General features: G+C 43.7%; 2 protein-coding genes across 2 annotated transcripts in view; one reads left to right on the plus strand and one right to left on the minus strand.

Annotated features, from left to right (window-relative positions):
- Positions 1-661: 661 nt before the first annotated feature.
- Positions 662-22,445, plus strand: part of LOC128717407 (uncharacterized) — a 31,526-nt gene continuing 9,742 nt past the window's right edge. The window contains exons 1-5 of the mRNA XM_053811440.1: positions 662-707; positions 3,433-3,499; positions 15,218-15,318; positions 20,900-20,991; positions 21,336-21,446. Coding sequence (XP_053667415.1) covers positions 662-707; positions 3,433-3,499; positions 15,218-15,318; positions 20,900-20,991; positions 21,336-21,446 — 417 coding nt within the window. The remainder of the gene's footprint in view (positions 708-3,432; positions 3,500-15,217; positions 15,319-20,899; positions 20,992-21,335; positions 21,447-22,445) is intronic.
- LOC128707542 (larval serum protein 2-like) lies at positions 16,691-18,829 on the minus strand. The gene has a single exon (XM_053802499.1). The coding sequence runs from the start codon at positions 18,827-18,829 to the stop codon at positions 16,691-16,693; it is 2,139 nt and encodes a 712-aa protein (XP_053658474.1).

Genomic DNA, 22,445 nt, shown 5'->3' on the forward strand with positions numbered 1-22,445 from the left:
CAAATTAAATAATCCATTCGAAGATATTCTGTTGTACTCTCAACTGAAATTCCTCATCATTTTCCGGTACCATCAACGTTTGGAACTGAAAGTAAATTTTGTTTCTCTTTCCTGATGTTGCTTTGATATTTCTGAAATCGTTTCAATACATACGCAAGTGTCGCAATCGCAATGTAGCTTAAATCGGTCATGTGGAAACAGCTGGGTGGCAATAAAAATAGTTCACGTATTCGTCCTTGAAATTATATTACAATTTTTGTAAAAACACTTTTCTGCATTGGAAACTGGCTATATTATATATGTCATTAATGTACGTCAAAGCCATAAATGTGCGCGGAGAATCTGAATAATCTGTGCTTTAGAAAAGACTATTGGCTATTTAAAAAGTAATTCGTACTTCTTAGCCTCTTTTTCCTAAACACAAATTGTTCAAGAGCGCTTTTCAAGATCAATAGCTGCTACATTCCTATAGTTATACGTCACTCCATAGAGCATCTACAGCAAAGTATGGTTATTCAACAGCTTTATGACACTTTTCTGTAGTTCCTTTTCTAGGTAGTAATATAACACACACACACACATAAACCGCTTCACTTCCAGGTGCCTTTCAATCAGCAAATTTGTCAACGCATCCAATCCGCACTCCATCACCGGAGCAACAATGTGCGGGATGGGTACGATCGATCTACGCGCCATAAATCACCGATGTATGTGTTACGTTTGGGGCATTTGGCAATTGCCTAGGGTTTCCATTCCTTTCCTCCATTAGTGTAGTTCTTTTAATCAACGACACAACCCCCCTTCACCCTGTTCGCTTTTTCCCCGTTCCGTCTTTTTTTTTTAGTTCCTCAAAAAACCCGAACTGATGGAAAGTCATTTCATTACGTGAGCTTTTTCCGATCGTTGCGTACGTGTTTGCGGTGGTATGCTGTTGTTCGCCGCACCAGTTCACGGTCGGTGCGTAAGTTTATTTGTGGCAAAAATGATGAATAAGCAGTTTGGTCTTTCAGCACCCCCGCAAGACGTGTACGGTCATCATCAAACATCATCATCATCATCATCATCATCGGCATGATCACTAACGTCACCAGAAACAAGTGAGCAGGCAAAAAAAATCAACGTGATACAGTAGTAGATTGCACGTCTGCACCACATACAACATCATCGAATAAAAAGAGAAAAAAAAACCTACTAACGAAGCTTTCACCACTAGCTACGTTAACTTTTACCCGTGGGCCACCGTCCAACGCTCCTCCCATTAAGTGTCGAGTCGTCGAGGTTGTACCCTTCAGGGTGAACATTTATCAATCTGTCGATAAGTTATAACTATTACGAAAACTGGCTCCAGCAATGGACAACCGCAACCGATACGTCCCTCGTATGCTCAGTTCCAAACGTTGGTGCCACCGAATCCGAAATGCGGCGTACAAGAACTCTGCCATCGGACGTCCACCAGCGTGTTGGCACAACCCGGTACGGTTGTGCGGTTCGACGGATGATGTTTTATTTCTTTTATCCATCCCATTTGGTTCTCTCAGGAAGACTAATGTTCGGCCCCTCGGCTACGACCAGGCGCTTGGCACTGTTGCGGGCTGGTCCATCAAATGAACCGAGCCGATTTCGTTTCGATCTGTCATCGAGTAGTGGGCACACCTATTGGGAGTAAGGGCGCACATTCGATTAATTTATTTCATTTTTCTCTCTCTGGTCGATTTTTCCCCCGCTTTCCGTTTTCTCGGGTCGGTTTTCGATTAAAGCACCAACAGGAGCCATCAGATCGGTTCGGGCTCGTATCGATTCCGTACCGACAGACCCTTCGGTGACCCTTCTGTATGACCTTAAGCTTTTTTATGTGTGGGCTTTCTGGAATGCGCACAATGAGTGCCGGGCTAAAAACTGTAGGCTTATTTCCTGCCCAGGCCATTTCAGGTCAGGTTTCTTTCTCGCTTCTATTTGCGTGCGAAATTTTTTTTCTCCGTCGCCGTTTGCAAGCAAATAAATGTTTTTCAATTCACTAAATGAATGAACAAACGAACGCCGTACCGCAGCGGGAACCGAAGAACTGTGTGATTCACTGCGTTTATGCCCGGTCGGAGATGGACACATAGCACGGGTGTGCTGTGCTATCTAAAATCTGCCAAACTGAGCGTTCTGTTTGCCATACATTCGATGACTCTGCCTGCGGACATGTGTGCTGTTGCCGCTGCTGCTGCTGAAAGCTTCATTAGATACGGTTCGCTTGCTATCGATTGACAGTCGTATCGAAAGTGAGGGTGACGATGGTGGTACTTCTCTGGCAAAAAAAGGGGGACAGTCTGCCAAATGGAGATATTTAACGAAACCGTACACGGAGACCGATCGATACGGGTCTCTGCGCGGATTGCGAACCACCCGATACCATCCTCAAGTTTGCGCGATAATCCGGCCCAATAACGTCCGTCCATCTGCTGCTGACCAGTAAGCAGGAAAGGGCAACGCACAGTTCCACCAACACAATAGACGTTGGTGAGTTTGAGAAATAAAAATAATGATACTTTGCACGTTGATGTGGGCGATGTCCGCTGTGCCACGGCTGTGGGCTTGATCTGGGCTTGATTTTCAATCCGATAAGCTTCGCAACAAGGGCGGATTGTAATCGAGCGGTTTCCGAGGCGGGCGGGCAGTTTCGGTAAATGCTACTAGAGGGCCACTTTTCGGATCTATCCCAACGTACTTACGGGGTTGGGCATTATGGTTTCATGAATGAGAACCTGGGAACGGGGCCGGTTGGGTGTGCGTCATAAGCCTGTCATATTTCCTCATTAGCGAGATTAGATTTCACTCAACTCGATGGAAAATTGCCTACATTTACGCCAGCTTGCTGGACATATTGTGCTGAATATGGGTTACATTGGAACGCATGAACGGAGCAAGGTTAAATGAACCGTTCAATTTTCGTTGCACAAACAGAGGTACTGGGACGACTTTGACGGTTTTTGGAGGTAGAAAATAAATGATTGAAGTTTTACAACATAATCGAAGCTGTTTTTATTTCAATCAACCCAACGAAAAGAAATCATTATTAGAAAAGTTTCTCTACTGTGTCTTCCTATTACAGAACGAATTCGTATCGTTTTCTCATTTTCTACTTTCCAAACAATGCGTATTTTTCCAAAGTATTTAGCATATCCATAGCCATGTGCGGCTTATCTAAATTTCAAATTCATCACCATTCGGTTTTTTTTTGTAACGCCATTTCCCTTACGTATTGATCATCAAAGGTTAAGTAAAAAGTTAACTTTTGTCAGTGCCACAGTTTACTCATCCTTCTAGGGACTTTAACTTCCACAGGAAGGCCAATGTTCTAATCGTTGTGTAAACTCACCTCATCCAAAGTCAGTCGAGCTGATTTTCATTTTCACTTTGCTTCTCTTTCTTTCCACCTCTTTGCAGATAATGCGCTCCCATCCCCAACTCGTCCGATAGAAGAGGATATGCCGATGGATCTGGAAGCAAAAATGTAAGCGCCCAGAGCTTATTAGAATTCATCCTCATTTTAATCTATCACATTTTATTCGCTTAAATCTGCATATTGAAGCAGTTTCAACTGCTGCCAGCGTATGGCTGGGAAGTGCATTGAGCAAAGCGTTTGCCCCACTTGCACGTGAAACTTCGTGAAATTCCCGTATCGAAGCCATTGCCCAAATCGAACCCCGAAGGCACCATCGATGAAAAGATTTGAAAGTGGGCGCGTGGAATTGAAAACTCGGGAATGCGCACGGGGAGGAAAAAACCGGGAAACTCTACTGGTCTGGAATCGAGTACGGAAATTTTTTAGGAGAACTTCATTCGTCCGCAATGGAGAAGGAAACGACGCATGAACGAGAGTGAGTTGATTACTTTTTGAAAAACTTTGATTCGAAAGCGAATGATTGGAAAGTTTGGTTAGCATCGGAAAAAAAAATGCAAAAATCCAAACAATCTCGAGAGTGGAAAAAATAAAACAAGTTCGAAGCTCCATTGAGCAGGAGTGCCATTCCCGCACTTCCGATGTTGTTTACGCGCCCAAAATGAGCTTCCGGCAAAGCATGAGCAGGGGGGGCAAAAATATCGAAGCGAGTGTAAATGAATCGAACGATTGGCGTCCCGCGCGATCTCACACTGGAAGTTACCGTCCCAGTTAGTTGTTTGCCGTGAATCTGTTTGCTGGATGTCGTTGATTTTTTCTCTGTTTGTTTGCTGCTTTGCTTCCTTTTCCTGGCGCCGTAAGTAGACGTACGCTTCAAGGTGCATTATATGCAAAAACGGATCGGTGCTTTGAAGTGTGTTTTATTTTTCGCTTACTTGTTGGTCGGCTCACCAAACCCGGCTAGTTGTTGCGTAATGGGTGCTGGGGGTGCGGATTTCGATAAAGACAAAAGGGGTTTTGTAATGAAACTTTCTGCAAACTGCTCGGGCAAACGGAAATCTGTTTGTGTTTTCTTTGATGAAAGGATGAAACTCATTGGAGTGGATTGTTGAAAAAGTGAGAAAAGCACAGAGCATGAGAATATTGTACTGTTCAATATTTTTTTGTTGTTGTATTTTCGTACAATGCATTAATTTAAAAGAGTTGAAAAATAGTTGGCATTCGTTGTGGAAGCTTTGCTGGCAATAAATGTTGTCGAAATATATCAATTTATATTATCGGAAATCTTTAAACAGCATTTGTTTCGCTCTGTTCAATATTAAAATAATTTTGTTTTGGTGAAGTAACTTTTTTTTTGTTTTCAGTTTACTGAAATAATTCGTAAAAGGTTTTAATATGACAAATAAAACGGTCTATTTTTTTGTCGTGCCTTAATTTAACAACCCAGAACTTCGGGGAAGTAGTGGTAAGTTGTATAAGTTATAATAAGATGATGATGGATAAGCCATAGCCATAAGAAGGGAATGCAGATAGGCCATATTGAAAGGTGTACTTATTTATTTGTAGTTTGGTATTTCTTCGTTTCGCATAACTTTGCGATATAAATTGACGATAATTGATGATAATGACCAACAACGTATTTGAGTTTTATTTTCATTTTTCAGAGCTTAGACTTTTTATTAGGTATTCTCACTGGATATAAACCTTATTTCAATATCCTCAATCCTCAGGAGGTCGAAACCATTTCCAAACCAAATATTATACAACAAATAGTACAATACATCATTAAGATACAGATATAATTAATAAAGCAAAGAGCGGACACTCTTATCCACTCAAAAAGGCAAATACCCCAAAATTACTCCTACAATTGCTTGCAGAATGGAGAGAAACCCCTTAAAACCCACCTTCATGAATATGCTCGCCTCAGCCCATTGAGCAACCCAATTTTACAGTCATGGGAAAAGGAATAAAGTGAGTGTCAGCAAAGTTACAACAGCTGATGGATGGGCCGTGCGCTCGCAGCGAGAAAGGGGCCCGCCGTTTTACCTAAAAGTGGCCATATTGTCCCAGGTTTTCCATGCAAAAAAAAAAGGAAAACCCTATGAGGACGACAAGGCGACGAGAATGACTCTTGAATATTAAGTAATCATTTATTTATATACACTTCGACCACGGGCACGCGTAACAAGCGTTATCTCATTTTGAAAGATTGCAAATTTATTCAGCCATGGGTGATGGCACAGAAAAGAAGGAGAAAAAAAGCAGGCCGAGGAGCTAGTTGGCAAGTGAGGGGCAGGGATGGGGACGAAAAGAGGTCACACACAAAGAAGATGTAAAATTGCTAGCTCAGATTTTTCTATTTGAAGGGCGCTTCAGTGTGAAACCGGTATCATTCGCTCCTGATTTGGAACGCACCCGGGTCGCTCGTTCCGATTCTTCACCGTACCAGCAGTACTTCCGGCGATGGTGGGGACCATGATTGAAGGTGAGCCTACCGTAAAATGGAACAGAAAGGGACAGGGGGTAAGGGTGTGGCGATTGGGTGAAGACATGAAAAATGCCCACATTGTCATTTCCCTCGACGCTTCGGCATGCAACTCGTTGCGCCATTCGTTTTCCCACGCACACACTCTGCAGGATGGGGTGGTTAAGGGATCGTAAAGGGAAAGGGGGGAGCTAGAGAAACGGTGTAGAGTGTCTGCCCCGATGGGCCAGATATTTATTTTGTCGTACAGCTCATCCTAATTTATGGTGAAATTTTATTTGTCCCACTGCTGAATGGGCTGCTTTTTTTCTGGCGGGCGTACGATACCGCACTGTCTTTCTCTCTCGCTTTTCCTTGCAAATAGCAAATTGTATGGAAAATCAGGCGGATTTGTTTGGTGAAGAATATGGTTGCGTTTGGATGGATTGCATAAAGGAAAAGGGCATGGTAAAGGAAAAGGAAAGCAAATGTGATGAGTTTGCAGTGGGTAATTTAAATCTATTCGAATGTTCGTAATAATGCCTACGGGAGCATATTTCAACCGGACGTAGGTAATGGATGGCGGTGTGGCGTATGTTTAGAAATAAATTTTCAATAGTGCTCAAAATGACTTCCTTTTAAAAATTATGCCCATTCGTCTTCGGTTTAACAGCAGGCGTTTCAATCTTAAAATGTGGCTTAATGAATAAACCTATAGTGTAATTGGTCATCCATTGCTGGATTGTAAGAAAAAAAAACTAATTTTAATTTTAAATTATCTCAAGTGTTTCACCTTTAATGGTTTTGTATTTCAAACATTAACTAGAATTTAGAAAAAATGATAAATCACATTTCAAAAACTGGAACAAAAAAAAGTTTCATTTTTTGTAGCTCAAGTTATCAGAAATGTCTGATAATTATTTCTCTTGAGCATGAAACATGAAACAAATAATGGCCATTAGAGAAAATGTATCCTTGTTTTGTATTTTAAAAGTTGCTACCTCCGTTTCACCGTTTAGTATTTTAAATGTAGAAAGTAATTTATAAATTTTATCAAAACCCTACTCAGGATTGTGTATTCTTTCTCGTAATCATTCCGAACCAAGAGTTGAAGATTGCCGTTTCAAAATCCCGATAACCATCCTCTGAGCTACGGGATATATCACCGCTTCAGTTTAAAGTCTAAATTGAAACAATTAATGACTTTGCTCAGATAACTAATCGTAAAATATACCCTTCTCCATTTGATACGATTTTTTGAAATATTCCATTTGAATCCCTGCCTTATATCATGAAACTTTAACAAAACATCCCTTCCACTGAATCATACAGGCATGTTTCATTTGTTGATTCAACCCACCTGTAACAGCCGGAAGTGTGCTGTTGCTTTATAAAACACTGTCCAAAGCGGAACAGCTCCAACAATTATGCCCGGGACCAAGTGCTTTCGTCCCGTTTCCTGTAGCCATTGTGCTACGGTGAAGGGTTTAGACGACGAATCGTGTGTGCCCGGATTGTGGTCTTGGATGCGCGGCGGCGGCGACTCTGCGGCAGACGGCAGCGGTCGAAAGTTTCACTTCCGTTCTGTTCCGGATGAGTACCCCTCCCGAAACGGTTCTGCGTTTGGACCGCCCATGCAAGCGATGCCCCGGGAACGATACGAATCTAATCCCCCCAATGGAACGCCGTGACGATTCGTGCTCTTTTGTGTGGGCTCTTGATGCATGTGCGAAACGTTTCTCGCATTTCCAATGGTATTGTTAAGCAGAATCGTTTCCGAACAAAAATACCCGAAAAGGAGGTCAGTTTTGCAAACAGAGTCGTTCTTTTGCAAATTTGACGTATTCGGTTTCGGTAGAAGGTGTAGTTTAGCGCCATTAAATCCATCCGGTTGCAGTTTTCTGTAAAAAAAGACCATGCGACTGTAAGTACACTTTAAGAAGCATAAAGAAATATGCGTGAATGTAAAAATTGTGTTAAAAAGTGTGCCATAAGTTCGACAAAACTAGCTTGAAAAGCTGTCAATTTGGTAACATACCACGAACGACAAACCATTCATCTCTTTAATCCATTTTAAAGGACAACATTAAATAGTTGGCCATTCACCGGCTGAACGTGTTATTACCCCGTCACGCGCACTGATCGGAAACATTGTGGAAAGCGGTGCGATGGACCGTGCAAAATGTTCATCCTTAGGTTCATCGTTTTGCTCGGTCGCTCCATGCGATGGCTTCATTCATATGGCAACGACAGTCACGCCATCGGTTCAACGGACATCAGGGCATCCATGCGACCGGGTGTCGTACCGTGCGGATGATAGGAATGATAATAAATCGCCATTTGGAAAATAAAATAAAGCCACGGAGGCAGAAAAATATCCGCAATCATCCGTCGTCCGTGATCGGTCAAGCTGTTTCCAGGCCACAGCAAACTGGCTGCCGGGATCGAATGGTGGAAAGCTACGCCAGAGCTAATTATGGCGTTATTAGGAGCTTTACGACGGTGGTTCAGTTTTCTGAGCGTCGTGCGCGTACTTCCGGCGCACGTACGTTCGTATTTGGCTGTGTGTGTCCGCATTTATGTGACCGTTAGTGAAATCAAACAACGTTCGAACGGAACGAATGAATGCACCGTTTTCTACCGGTAGTGCAGTTTTAAGTTCGAATGTCCGTTTCGGGAAATCTCCATTACGTTTTCGCAACCGGAACAGTGTTTGTTGGGGTTTTAAGTAAGCGAAGTGTATTTATCATACTTAATTTTGAACTACTTTTATGTGGGTAATTTTTATAAACAAATGTTGTTAAAGTATGTATTTCATGTAAAAAAAAAGATCCTCCTCAATTAAGCTACGAGTTTGCGTAGCCTTTGATCTGTTCAGCCGTCAAGCAAGTAAATGCTTCCATCCATCATCCGATTATGCTGCGTTATTTTGAATACAAACAACAACAACAAAATACCCCAAAAAACCCCTTAAAACATCACCGCCTGCACACACGCACACCCCCAACCACATACGAATCGATCTCTTTTTTGTTGGTGATGCGTCTCAAGAGAAGCGTGGAATTGATTTTTAATAATCCCACCAGATTACCGTAATCCCAAATGACATCTCATCATTAGCCCGCGAGAGCTTTCGTGCCCGAAATCAATCAGGCTGGCTGACAGTGACGCTGCACACGTACGCACGCACCCGTAATGCCACGTAAACCGCCTCTCATATTTCAACAGGAACAATGACAAAAGGCACTCACACCGTTCGGAATACGGTAAAACAAAGAAATCAAATGAAAATGACTGTATCCCCGTATTTTCATTCACTCCGAACTCCGGGTGGCAGTGGGGTAAGGTTTGGGGCCGTGGCTGTCTATGGAGAGGAGTTAAAGAGGTTTTCTCAACAAATTTAATTATTTTGATGGAAACGAGAAAAAAATGAATAGGGTAAGTATAGTAAGTAATCCTTTTTGGTTAAAATAACCTTTATTTCCTTCATATGTTTCTTCAAAACACGTTCAAAACTGTTTCAAATCAAAGCACACCTCGATAAAAAAAACGTTAGCTAAACAATAATCCATTTACTATCTATTAAAAAAACGTCTTTATAAACGAATCTTCGTGTTACATATTCACAATCCTTGCCGCTTAAAATAAAAATCCAAAACATTGCTTACCCCTATACAAACAGCGTGATTGACAGATTTGTTGGCACACAGCTTCATGCTTGCGGTGGAAAACAAAGCACTCGAAACATAAACAAGTCGGCATGTATCTACCCCACAGGGTTAACATCTCATCATTCAGCGCATATACCACGTATGGTTGAAAAGATCACAATACAAAGCGGGGGTTTTCGGTCGGCAAATGAACGAACGGTACACTTACCACACAGCAGAAGCCAATGAACCTGGTTCGGTGGGTTATAGCCATTTTGTTTGGTTTTCCGTTTTTTTTGTTGTTGTTGCTGAGTGTATGTTGGAAAATATATCTCCTGATTGCCTGCCGGTGCTGATGCAGACCATCGACTCGTTTCTCTTCCACCGCCCTGTACTCGGCGGCGTGGCGATGGATAAAAATATGGCGTAAAATAAATAAAAACATAAATAATAGCGAACAGTGCCTGCGTCGCTGCTTTCGTAACAAACAATCGACTCGAAACCGTTTTTCGCCAGCCAGACAAAAGAGAGCACTGGCCAGAATGCGCGTTCGCTGGTGCTGCAAGCTGATGCAAAGCGTAGTATAATAAAAACAGTACTTGCTTTTACTTGGCGAACATATTACACACACAACACTCGCACTCACACATACACGAGTTTGGAGAAAAAAAAACTTCCCGAAAATGGCACGCCAGTACATGGGTAAAGCGAAAAGAAAAATGTGTTTGTGCACCAACAGCATCTCGGGCTATATTCCCGACGAGAGTAAAAAAAAAACAGCACAAAAGCTCCACCACCCACCCAATGGAGAGGTGAGATGAAAAGTGCAATAATCGCTTGTTGTCGGGGTGGAAATACAACAATTGCATTAAGGAAGAGCAATTCATGGTGTTGGTCACAAAACTTATCCACGGTTCACTTTTGGCCACTCACACAACCCCATTCCGCAGCTGAAGATCAAACGGAAATGATGGCGCTTTTTAGTGTTTCTTGTGCTGTACTAAATTTCCCACGCTGGATAGTTTGAGTCAATCATGTCAAAACACTCTTAACAACGATTTGGTTTCAACGTCCACTGCCACCCGCTACATTTTAACCACCACGAACAGCTGTTTCGCCCAGTGTTTGGCCACTCTGGGCGTGAGCCCCCGGCTAACGCTTCGATACGACGAAAACAATTTTTCACTGTCCAAAAGCGACATGATCAGTACGTGGTACCGAAACTTACTAAAATAAAAATAAAATACACAGCAGCAGCGAAAGGATAACAATAAATGAATGGGATCCTTCCTGTACCGATGGGATCGCCCAAGCTGGACGGTGAAGGGGACCATTTTTTTTCTCTGTGTGTGTGTGTCTGTGTTTGTGTGGTGTACACCCATGGAAGCATTTTTCGTAACTTGCCGCACCACGAGGAAAACATGAATAAATGGGAATATTCGCACAACAGATAGCGGAAAGCAGTAGCAGAAGACAAAGGCGGGACATAAAACTTCGGCAAAACAGAGTAAATCGCTCTGTGAAAGGATCAACTCCTCTAGTGCGCCTTTCGCGTGGACAGTGAAGCGAACCGCACACCGGGTGGAAGTGCAAAAACGTAGTTAATCCTATCGAAACATTAAATCTTCCTTTCTTGAACCGATTGCATTTATGCTGCTATGCCGTTGCCGAAAATTCTACTCCTCTCATGGAAAGAGAGATAGAGAGAGCACGCTCCGGGAACTCAATGGCACATTGAAGGAAAGGTGTCCGGCGATGCCCAACAATACAAAAAAAGAAAACAGGGCGACATAACGGCCATCCCTAGTTCCGTTGCAGTTTTTCACTCTTTCGCCTTGGTGCGCTTTTGTCCAACCCGACCTGGCTCCCGGCACACGGTTCTTTGTTTTCCCGCTGGCAATTAAGTGGGCTGGACGGGTTTTCACGAGAGTGCTTTCAACCGTGCCAAGTAGTGGCACTCAACGTGTCTATTTAGCTTAGGCGTAAGCTTTTGTGTACGTCGTGCTTGCAGTGCGGCGGGTGCTGGAGCTATTCTGACTCCTTCCGTTCCAGGATCGCAGCAAACGCTGGCGAGTGGTAGCCGTGTTGCTAAAACTGTCAACTATCCGGAAGGATTGACTAACTACAAAGTGGAGTTGGGATGGTTATTTTTGTTTCCCCGTGAAAAAGGTGGGCCTCTGTTCTGTAGAATATCACTATGACGGATTAAGGGCAGCAGTGTCTATGTCCTATAGCACGGAGATGCGTCCTTGTAAAAGAATGTATTTATCTATGCCTAGCGATCAAAATAGATTGAAGATTGTTAGCGATACTGGATGCCGAAAGAACACTCTAATTTGACTAGGTGAAGTGAATAATTCTCTCGGTTTTGGGGAGTTTTACTCAAGCATGAGTGAAATCTTAAAGGTAATATGGTTTAAGACGATTTATACAAAGAATTTCAAAGGAAAATCATCTTTTAAACTCAATCATCTTTCAACTCAACAGATTTAAGCGTTTAAACAACGTCATTGATCGTAAGTCGCAATGCTTTTGAGAATGGGAATTAATATAAATAAATCATGTTAGAATCATTAATATAGGATTATTACTGCTTAAAGTGAAATAAAGAAAGCTTTTTGTTGCGCCTGAAAACATGCAGTTGGTGGTGGAATTGTTTAATGATGGAAACAATTGGACGTGCCTTAAGCATTGAATTCTTAGCCTTTATATACACAATTTCTCAATAGTATCAGGCTACAACAAATATGGGAATCTTTCAGTACTGTACGTTTCATAAAAGGCACATTATGACTATTTACAACGATGAATAGAAAATTTTCTTCGCTATCAGAATTGTGACGTAAACGGGCTTGCACCAGGAAAGCAAACAAAAACTATCCGTATTGGATATTGAAACCCTAAACAACCGATGCAAAAACGCACCGGTGGCATTTCAATTTCCTTCGAGGCGATCACCTGACGTATGTAAATTTTGACAGTCGCATTAAATCATTCTCGTTTTACTTTCGTCGCTTGCTGTCTCGCGTTTCTATCCTGCACCTCCCTCATATCCTCTCAACAGTTACTCACTACCACTACAAAAACACGTTCATTGAGGTTGGACAGTTTCATAAAACCATTCTGTGTGACCCACCAGTCATCCAACCAGCCAGCACCAGGTACAATGCTTCCGATGCCACCGCTATCAGGCGGAACACTTGAAAACAATAAATTGTACATAATTTAGATTTAATGGTAATGTAAACAATTTAAAATGCTCTTCTTCCAGCATCCATACCGACACAAACCATACTTTCTGGCTGCGATGAGGGAAGAAGTTAGAATCGTCAAGATAGAGGCACCCATTGGACGATGGGCGCAAAATTTGGTGCGAATGGTAGGAACGGTGCGGCATTTCGGCGTGGCAAGATCAGTCGGATGTTTTGGTATTCACACCGCCAGTGTTGCGGTGCCGTGGGGCTATTATTGTGCGTTGTTGGATCGCATTTTGTATGGGTGTGTGAGTGTGTGTGTATGTGCTGATGCTATTATTTTTCTTTTCCATCAGCTACATCTACATTTTCGATTAAATAGCGCACATTCGATGGCCAAGCAAGTGGCACTCGACCATTAACGTTAATGGAAATGTAGCTTCAAAACGGGGAATCGGCGAAATTGCTGGTAATGGAACATCCCAACTGTTGTTGGAATTGAAGTGAAATGATCGAAATGTTTAAAAAGGATATTTAAATTTGCAGTGATTACGGGAAGGAGAATATAAATTAATTTTTATACGACAATTAAAAGCAATAAAAAGTGTTAAAACTTAATTAATTTATCTCTACATATAGAGCCCTCAGGCACATTGCTCATTAAATTTTTCCTCTCCATTGCCAATATCCTTTGTCGACGAATGAACGACTTTCCCTTCTTGACTTCTGGTACGCTACGATCTGCCAAGCGTAGACCGTAAGGTGAACAATCTTTACACGCCGTCAACTGGGCGTCATGTTCCGGTACCGATTTCACTTCAACTATTACCTTCGGGCGAGTTAACCGGTTTGAATTGTGCCGGAGGAAAACAACAACTGGCTAGATAACATGCCATCACAAATTTTCAACTGCCAAAGCTTACGGGAAGGGCAAGGCAGGACAGAAAACACACACATACAGCAGAAAGAAACAAAACACGATCCACTGGAAACGCTGGGAAAAGTTGAACCGAAAACAAACATCAATCATTTCCAGCTTTTTGAGAATCTCATTTACACAACTTTTGTGCTTAAAACGCTGATTAAACAGCTTTTCTGCAATGACGATGGCGTCCTTACGGCAAACGCCCGTTGACGTGGCCCAGTCGAGAGCCTTTCGGTGGTTAGCAATGGAAGACGAATGAGCTGTAGCTTGTACTCACCATCGGAAATAGACGGCGGGGAAAGCGAACTCAGCTAAAAAAGCGGGCTGTAGAGTTGTGGTGGTAAAATCATGACTTGTTGTACATGAGAAAAACTTCATCTCACTACGCCTCACTAAAAATTCCCCTCCCCAACCGTGGAAACGTTCATCGCGCACTGGAGGAGGCATTAAATGAAGGAAGCAACTCTTTCCCCTTTCGGTCGGCTAGCTGGCTTTCGGTTGCTGCACCTTACGCATTTACATCGTCCCATGGCCATGGAGCAATGACGCTGATGACGCTCTGACGCTGGTTTAAAACACAGAAGAAGAAAAAAAAAATCTGAGAACAAACGGATGGATGTTACTTGTACTTGCCCTGCTGGTCGCTTCAAACCGTCGGAACCTCCATCCGGAAAAAAACTCTTGCTGTGTTGCGTTTGTGGATACACCCCACGAGGCAGGCAGCATGGGTAGGTCTAGTACTGCCGCAGTTGTACTGGAATAAATTTGCATAATTTCACTTTTTTCCAACCGGAAGGTTATCATCAAATTATTCCGTTCAAAACTTTTCACCTTCCTTTGCTACGGTTGGTTTCCACTAGGTAGTTCTTCCTCATCGGATGGATATTGTGTGTCTGTGTAATTTTTGTGTGCGCACAATTTATCGTTGTGTTTAAGAAGAGCAGTGAGAAACAAGAGACGATTTGTTGTGGAAAGTATAGTTTTTACTGGATATGCCAACAACAAGTCTGTCCAGCTGTCGTTTCAGAAGTGGTTGGGTTGGCGTAGTCGGTGTTGGAGGTGGACTTAGAATGTATATATTTTGCTGTCGTAGAGCTATAGTTTTTTTAAGAGTGAAAAGAAGTTTATGTGGCCATAAAATTAGCACCGATTGATGAAGTTAAAAAAAAATGTGAACAAAATCCCTTTTTGATTTGAGTGGACACAAGGTTGATGTCTCGGATGTCTGGAGTCAACGACACAAAACCATTTGTCGGTTTGCGAGTCGAGTTAATTTAATGGCTGTGATAAATACCTTAAAATCAGTTACAAAAGATAATTAGTTGAATTATTCCTAAAAGTAAGCAATTGATTGCATGAGAAAGTTTTCGAACTTGTTGAAAGGCTAGTGAATTTAATTTTGTAAGCGTATTGCATACCCGCAGGCGTTTATACTTAGCACAACAAATCTTGGGATATCCCTCAAACACGGTAATTTTCTAAGGTTGTCGAAATATGTGCTATTAACGACATATTTTTATTTTCAACATGTTTATTACCAATTCCGTTCATCTATACCGCAAAGATTTAATTACTGTTTTTTTTCTTTTGCAGGAAACTACAATACACAATGTCGAAGCGCAGGAAACTTGGCTACGGATGGTTTAGTTCGCTTTTGCTCTGTTTAATCGCACTAACAGAAATGATTTCAAATGGTGAGTATGGTTGTTAAATTTGTTTTTAATCGATGCAGGCGATTGAAAATAACATCAAAAAAAAAACAACAGTAAACAACATGATCACTGTTCGACCTAGTTCACTTTCTGCCAGACGTGGATTAACCGACCATCATTATGGAGGTTTTTATCAACAACCTTAGCGTACAATATGAAATAGAAGAAAAAATACCACAATGGGCTAGCGTTGGAAGTAAATAATGCAACCAATCAAGACAAGTGACACGGCGAGACTTTTTAATTGTTCGCAAGAAGCACGAAGCATAAATGATTATGATACGATAATAATGGACAATTTGCTGCTAACCGGTGGCACGGTTAATATACGGGCGCGTCACTTGACCCGATGACCCGGTGGGTGGTATTTCCAGATAAAAACAGAAAATGACGCTGAACCTTATTTTGTTTTCCAGCTAGACTTCAACACAGGAGCTTGGAAGATTGCTTTTGATTTAACGATCTAATAAGCTATGCAAGTTATGCATTCTGCATACTGGCCATAGATTTATGTTTATCATATTGCCTGATACCTGGGATATGATACCTTTCCTGTCATGTGCACATCAACGTCACTACCATTATTATGTTAGTTGTTTGAAAAATGATAATTAAATTCGTCGAGAGAAAAGATGCTTAAGTAATGAAAATAAATAAACTTCTTTTAAGCCTTGTCTCAGCTAAAAAAAACTTTTCCTGGCGTACCTTAACTGGCTGCACACTCTAGTTCTAACTTATTCCACGTAGTATGCACGGAAGTGGCACGTTTGCTCAACGAGTACGCATCACAAATATGTAAAATTTTTAACATGTTTTTCCTTCCATCCCGGAAAACAGTATGGAGGACTGTAACGTACCATAGCGTATGCTCCCTTACATAGCGTGCGAGCGGCGCAGATTCATTACTTGCAATTGAAATTGTCGACCCAGCCAGTGACGGTTGAGTGCGTAGATGCTGCACTGCTCGTAGCGGATTAAGTTTGCTGAGCCGTTTCAAAAATTACGTTCAACAAACGTTACCGGCACCGTGCTGTCTGTTGGCTGAAGTGTTGTTTTCCCAGGATAGCGTCATTTCCAGTTTGCCTACGGTTGTGTGTAACTTTGGTGCGATATGGTTAGGCAAACATTGTATACTCTCTTTGCATAGACACGGAAACGCGTTGCTCGAGGAGTAAGCACATTAAATTAAATTTCATCAAGTACGTAGAAGAGATTTAAAAGGGATACATTCAACTTTGTGTTGTGTAAAATAATCTCCAAGAGTGTTTAAAAAAATTCATCCATTTTATTGTCGTTTACACTGGAACTGTACGAAAACATACAGTGGATCATGCTGGGAAAGCATCGCTCCACCCTAATGAACGGCATTAATCTCTGCCTCCTTCTTGTGGTAGATCGTCGCGTCCAGGTAGTACATGTTGGGTGTGAACCAAACCTTCTCATCGATAGGGCGATCGAACGGATAGCCGAACGGTAGCGAATCGATATAGCGCGCACCCGATCCAACACCACAGTTCAGCGTGTAGTCGTATCCTTCGTGGTGCGGAACAGCCGGTGCATGGTATGGCGAGACAATGAAGAACAGCTGGAACGGCATGCCACCCTTCTTGCCCTTGGGCAGCATCAGACGCGACGGGAAGCCACAGTGGGCCTCGGTCATATCGAGCGGGAACTGTCGCTCACCATTGTACGCATCCATCACCCACTTGTACAGCTCGTAGTACGGTGTACGGTCCTGCACGTACATCGGGAACTGTGTCGACTCGCGAACAAACACATTCAAACCCTCCTTGAACTCCCACTCGAACGTATCGAGCAGAACAAAGTTTTCACGGTTCTCGTTCACGCCGTACACGTGTCCATACTGATCGTACTTGGGACCGAGGTACATGCGCACAATACCCTTAACATCCTTGTTGGCGTGCACGTTGTACTCCACGCTAAATGGCATATGGTTCAGGCGCCACTGACGTGCCTTGATGACAAAGTCCTCACCCTGATAGTGTGCGATCTTGCCAAACTTCTTCAGCTCACCCGTCTTCATCGTGGTCTCGTCGAACACCTCCACATCGACCGCGTTCGTGATGTCGGCATCGGAACGATCAAAGTACGTCACCAGCTTGTCCACATGCACCGCTTCGAACTGAATGTCACCGTAATTCAGCTCCTCCTTCGTGTACGGCTTCAGATGGTCCTTGAACTCCCAGTAGAACTGGACGATACGCTTGTACAGCTGGTAGAACATCGGGTCGCGCAGGGACGTTTCGTAGTGCTCGAGAACTCCCGGCAGTACCTTGTGGTTTTCGAAGTGCTCAATCGATCCACCGAGCAAGATGCGGGCGAAAAATCCAACATACTTGTAGAACCGGCTGTTCACACTGTCCGGGTTGGCCTGTACCAGATTGCCGAGGTACTCCACCGACTCGGGCTTGGTAAGATCAACATGACGACCATCCGGCAACACAATGTAGCCGAGATCGATCGCCTCACGGATGCGATGCTCGTACTCAACGATCTCATCAATGTCCTGATAGTGTTCCGGTGTGCACACCTCGTAGTAGTTGTCCCGGGACGGGAAGCTAACACCGTTGTAGTAGTGCATGTTCGGATAGTACCCGGTAACGATCGGTTTGTAGTAAGAGAACTCCGGAATCGTGCCCAGATCGTTGGACAGACGCTCGAGATAGTAGCGGGCGAGCAACTGCTGATGCTTGTACAGGTACAGCTCACCACGACGATCCTTGTACAGTCCGTACTCCTTGCCGCCCATCCAGAACGGATAGTCCGCATGGAAGTAGTAGTAGTACGTGTTCAGCCCAATGTCCTCGGTGAAATACGACACCTTCTGGTCGACGTTCGTGTGCACATACCAGCCGGTGTAGTTTGTCGGGATGACCACGGTGTACACATCGTCCACCTTCTTCACACCGCTAAAGCCCTGCATCTTGTACTGAGCCGCCTTCTGGACGACCTCGGTGTTGAAGAAATAGTACGGATAGATTTCGTACGGCGCCGGTAGCTCCAATCCCGCCAGATCCTTACGATGCAACACGGCAACGGTGACGGCGTACACGAACATACCTTCGTTCACGTGGAACCGGGCCCAAACGACCGATTTGTAGAACGTTTCCCAATCCTTGGCGTAGTAGAACACATGGAACAGTGCGATCGCCTGCTCCCGATGGTGATCGTCAAGCACGCTGAAGATCTCGTCGAACGGTAGCAAACCGTGCTTGTACAGCGTTACGAACTCCTTCACCGCTTCCACATTGCTGTACTGGTCGTAGTGCTTTTCGATGTCGTACGCTTTCGACACTTCCCACAGCGCGGTGTGCACTTCGTGCTGGTGTACGTGCTGAAACACTTCCAGCATCTGCTTCTGCTTCACCAGGAAATCCTTGTCGGCGTAAGTTACTTTGTCCTCCGGTACAACTACGTACCCTGCGGCTAATGCCGCCAGGCTGACCAGTGCTACCACAGTGATCCCCTTCATTGTCGGCTGAGCGAGTGATGCACTGGGATGATGCGATTCGGTGCTTTTTATACCCGCCCGATGCGGTTCGTATCAGTGGTGGTCGTACGGTGGCCGTCTTCTGATAATCGTGAAGGTGCCCGCTGTCGGTGTTTTGCGAACGTAAGCAGGTGCTAATGTTAACTACTACATAGCCACGTAACAGCATCCGGCAATGTGCTGATAATGCAGTTTTTTGGATTGTTATTCAACTGTACCAACTGCAATGTAAGATTGAGCAAGATGATGTGCGCTAGGAGTAACTTTTAGTTTAATATGTTGCCCAATTACCAGTGATATATGCACCCACATTGTGCCGACTCTAGCGATTGAAAATTCGCTTATCCATTGCATGTTTTATCGTGCTTTAATGGATCTTAAGAGGCTTCCGAGTGACTTTGTGCCAGAATGGAAATGCATCATTATTCAATTCCATCCCATTGATGGTACCCATCGTGTCTTTTAAGCAAATCCCATCCACAATGCACTGCTTTATAATGGTTCCGTTCCTTTCAAGCATTCGATTAGTCGCTGGGAATGGGTGCAGATTCACCTCACCTCAACAGTTCCACATAGCGGTGTACATTTGCCAGAACCGGCTATCGATTTTCCTCCCAGTACCAAGCTCGAAGCAAAAGTCTAGCGACGATAGAGAATGATCTTGAGCTTCGCTTCTTCCGCATTTCTTCATTTCTTCCAAACTTGTGCAGTGCTGTGCACGACCGAACATAAATTCCCAGCAGCGATTGCACCGCCGGTGCATCTTCTTCGCCCAGCAGCAGCATAAATTAAATGCAACACTTTCATTGGGCGCAATGAAACATACTGCATGCGGTTGCATTTACTCCTGCACCCCCAGGATCAAAAGCATGCAATAATTTCAGAAACAATCAATTCGAGATTGTCTTTTTGAGGTTGGCCGGATAGTGTGGAAGTTTTTGATTTGTGCAACACTATCCCACTTTCAATTTGCACGTTCCCGGGTGTGCCGTGTCCGTTGGGAGTGACGACTTGAGACGACTTGAGCTCGTCCGGGAAACACTCAGCGTTATAGTTCAAAAGTTTCATCACTCCCAAGAAACAATAACCTGAAACAATTTCGTACCATCGCCTCCCCTCCCTGGCGCAGTTTCCTTTCCATAAAGTCTTAAGTCTGGCTAATGTCGTCCCGGAAGAGGTTTCACCAGTAACACCGGTGTTTCGGTCACCGTTTACCGGTCATGATGCCATCCACCGAAATGGTACCTTCGTCGACGGCTCGGGGGATGAATTATGGGTTTCCAAGACGATGAATGCCATATGGCCATATCATGGGCAGCAGCATGTATTTGCATGCCCTGGAAGATAAATAGAAGCGCAATGGTGAAAGGACACGGGAACGAGGTTGGGCAACTGTTTGCTTTTGCCTGGGTAAATGCTAATCGACCCAAACACACACACACACGCGCGCGTACACAGACACCGACAGATAGAGAACTGAAACAGGAAGTTATGGGATCACACTTTCGACTTCGAAAGGCTTCGAGTAATTTCCGACGGAACGGATACGTATGGCTTGAGACAACTTGTGACTGTCTTACTGTGGAAGACCAGAGTGGACGAAGGCGATTCTTGCATTTGCATTGCGCCCTGCACCAAAGGGTCCTGCAGAAAACTTACACTTCCTTAGCAATGGCCCCAGGAATGGTCATACTTTCGGGAAAATTCTCTATCACCAACTCCATTTCTCTCCAGCATTGTTTTTGGTGGTTTTAATGTTTTACCGTGCCAGCTGCAGTTGCAGTGTTCGGGCTGTCTCTAAGCGGGCACATCCCAACACCAAATGTACCATCGCAACAGGGGATGGATTGTGATAACAAATGTTAGCATCGCACCTCGTACAAGTGGCTGTACCGTGAGCTTATCAGCTGACCGTTCCACCCGTGTGGAGTGTTCCGTCGAACCAACTTTCCTTACCAAATCTCAGGTTCAACGACTTCGTCTTAGCATCAAAACAACATTTCGCAAAATTTGACTGATATAGGCAAATGGTTGTTCTTACTCCCGTTGCAGTTTGTAGCCTGAAAGATCTAAAAATATTCGTCCCGGAGGCGGTCATAATGGGCAATGCGGCGACCTTATCTTGTCAATTCGAACTGGAAAAGGTGAGTCAGGCGTTCCGGCGTTAAAACTAATCGTACAGGAGGCCAAAGTGGCAAACAAATCAATATTTGGTGCAACAAAAAGCAGTTGAAAACGAACTTTATTCATGGTTTAAGGCGATGTAAGAGGAAGGAGTCATTAAAGTAATAGAACATGTTGCTTTTGTGAAGTCATCTGCTAGCATTGTCTTGTAAGCTGCCAGTTTTGCTTCAAATATTGATTTGTATCATATTAAATGCAATCCCCAAAGAAAGAAGCTGTTAAGTTGCTTTCTTTGATGCTAATCTTTTCATCCTAAAAGTTGGCAAAGCACCCTACTTCTATTCCAATCTCTTCTTTCTTACAGGCAACACTTTACTCCGTTCGATGGTATTTTGAAGGCGAAGAGTTCTATCGTTTCGTCCCGAAGGAATCACCCCCGGCACGTACGTTCCCGGTGTCGGGCATCACGGTGGATGTAAGTAGCGAATGAGTTTTGGACGTCTTACCATGCAATTAATGTAAGACGAACCCCGTACAGAAAATGAGCATTAATCCGTACCGTGGGCGTGTTTGCTTAGAAAAGTTGGCTTTGCTCCAGTTGCTCTAAAAGAAAACCTTCACCATTTCCCCCATCACACGCTAAGCAGCTTTTGGAAGTGTTCGAAAACATAGAAAACAGGTATTAGATGTGTTGTCGTTACGCACAAAAGGCTTACATTTGTTACATGTGCGCTGGTGTGCGGAGTGTTGCTCTTAATTAAAATAAAATCTCACCATCAATAACTACTGAACTGTTCGCCCCTTCGGGGTGGCAACAGCCCGATGAAGATGTATGGCATTCGTTTTACTCTAATGAACGCACCTTTTTTTTTTGTTTTGTCGGTGGCAATACCGACTGTGGGAGGGGAACAAAATTAATGTAAGCCCATCGCAACAACCTACATGTTTTCTGCCTTGCAAGCAAAACTGCCCTTGTAAGATGTACCTGCTTTGGACTGGAGTGTTAACGTGTGTGTGTGTGTGTGTGTGTTGTACAACAAACCCGGTTTCCAATAGCCCGAAGGATTATTGTCACTTGTATGGTTTCCGCTCCACGTTCGCAGCCGGATTAGGGCGCTGTACACAGTCAATGCTGCTCGGATGGAAGGCGGAAAAAGCATAAGTTCTGCTTAAGCGACATCGAACGCACGCTTTGTGCAAATGAAAGCCCAACCATGAAAATCCTGTTGATTCGCTGCGCAGACGTCTTGCCGCACAGAAGATGTTTTATGTAGTCGATGAATAGTTTGGCCGGAAATGCGATAAAAAAATAAATCAACACATACAGATTGGTTTGCCGAGAAGGGTTGAAAAGCGTGAAACATTTACGACTGTTGCGAATAATTCTCGCCCGTGGCTGTATAATTCTGTGCGATTGGAAATGGTCCTACCCCCAAACAGCAGAAAACCCGAACGCCACCTTCACCTGGGGCAC

Source organism: Anopheles marshallii, chromosome 2 (assembly GCF_943734725.1).
Source record: "Anopheles marshallii chromosome 2, idAnoMarsDA_429_01, whole genome shotgun sequence".
Lineage (NCBI taxonomy): Eukaryota > Metazoa > Arthropoda > Insecta > Diptera > Culicidae > Anopheles > Anopheles marshallii.

Coding starts and splice junctions, on each gene's coding strand:
- LOC128707542 (XM_053802499.1), bottom strand. CDS start 18,829: ATGAAGGGGATCACTGTGGTAGCACTGGTCAGCCTGGCGGCATTAGCC.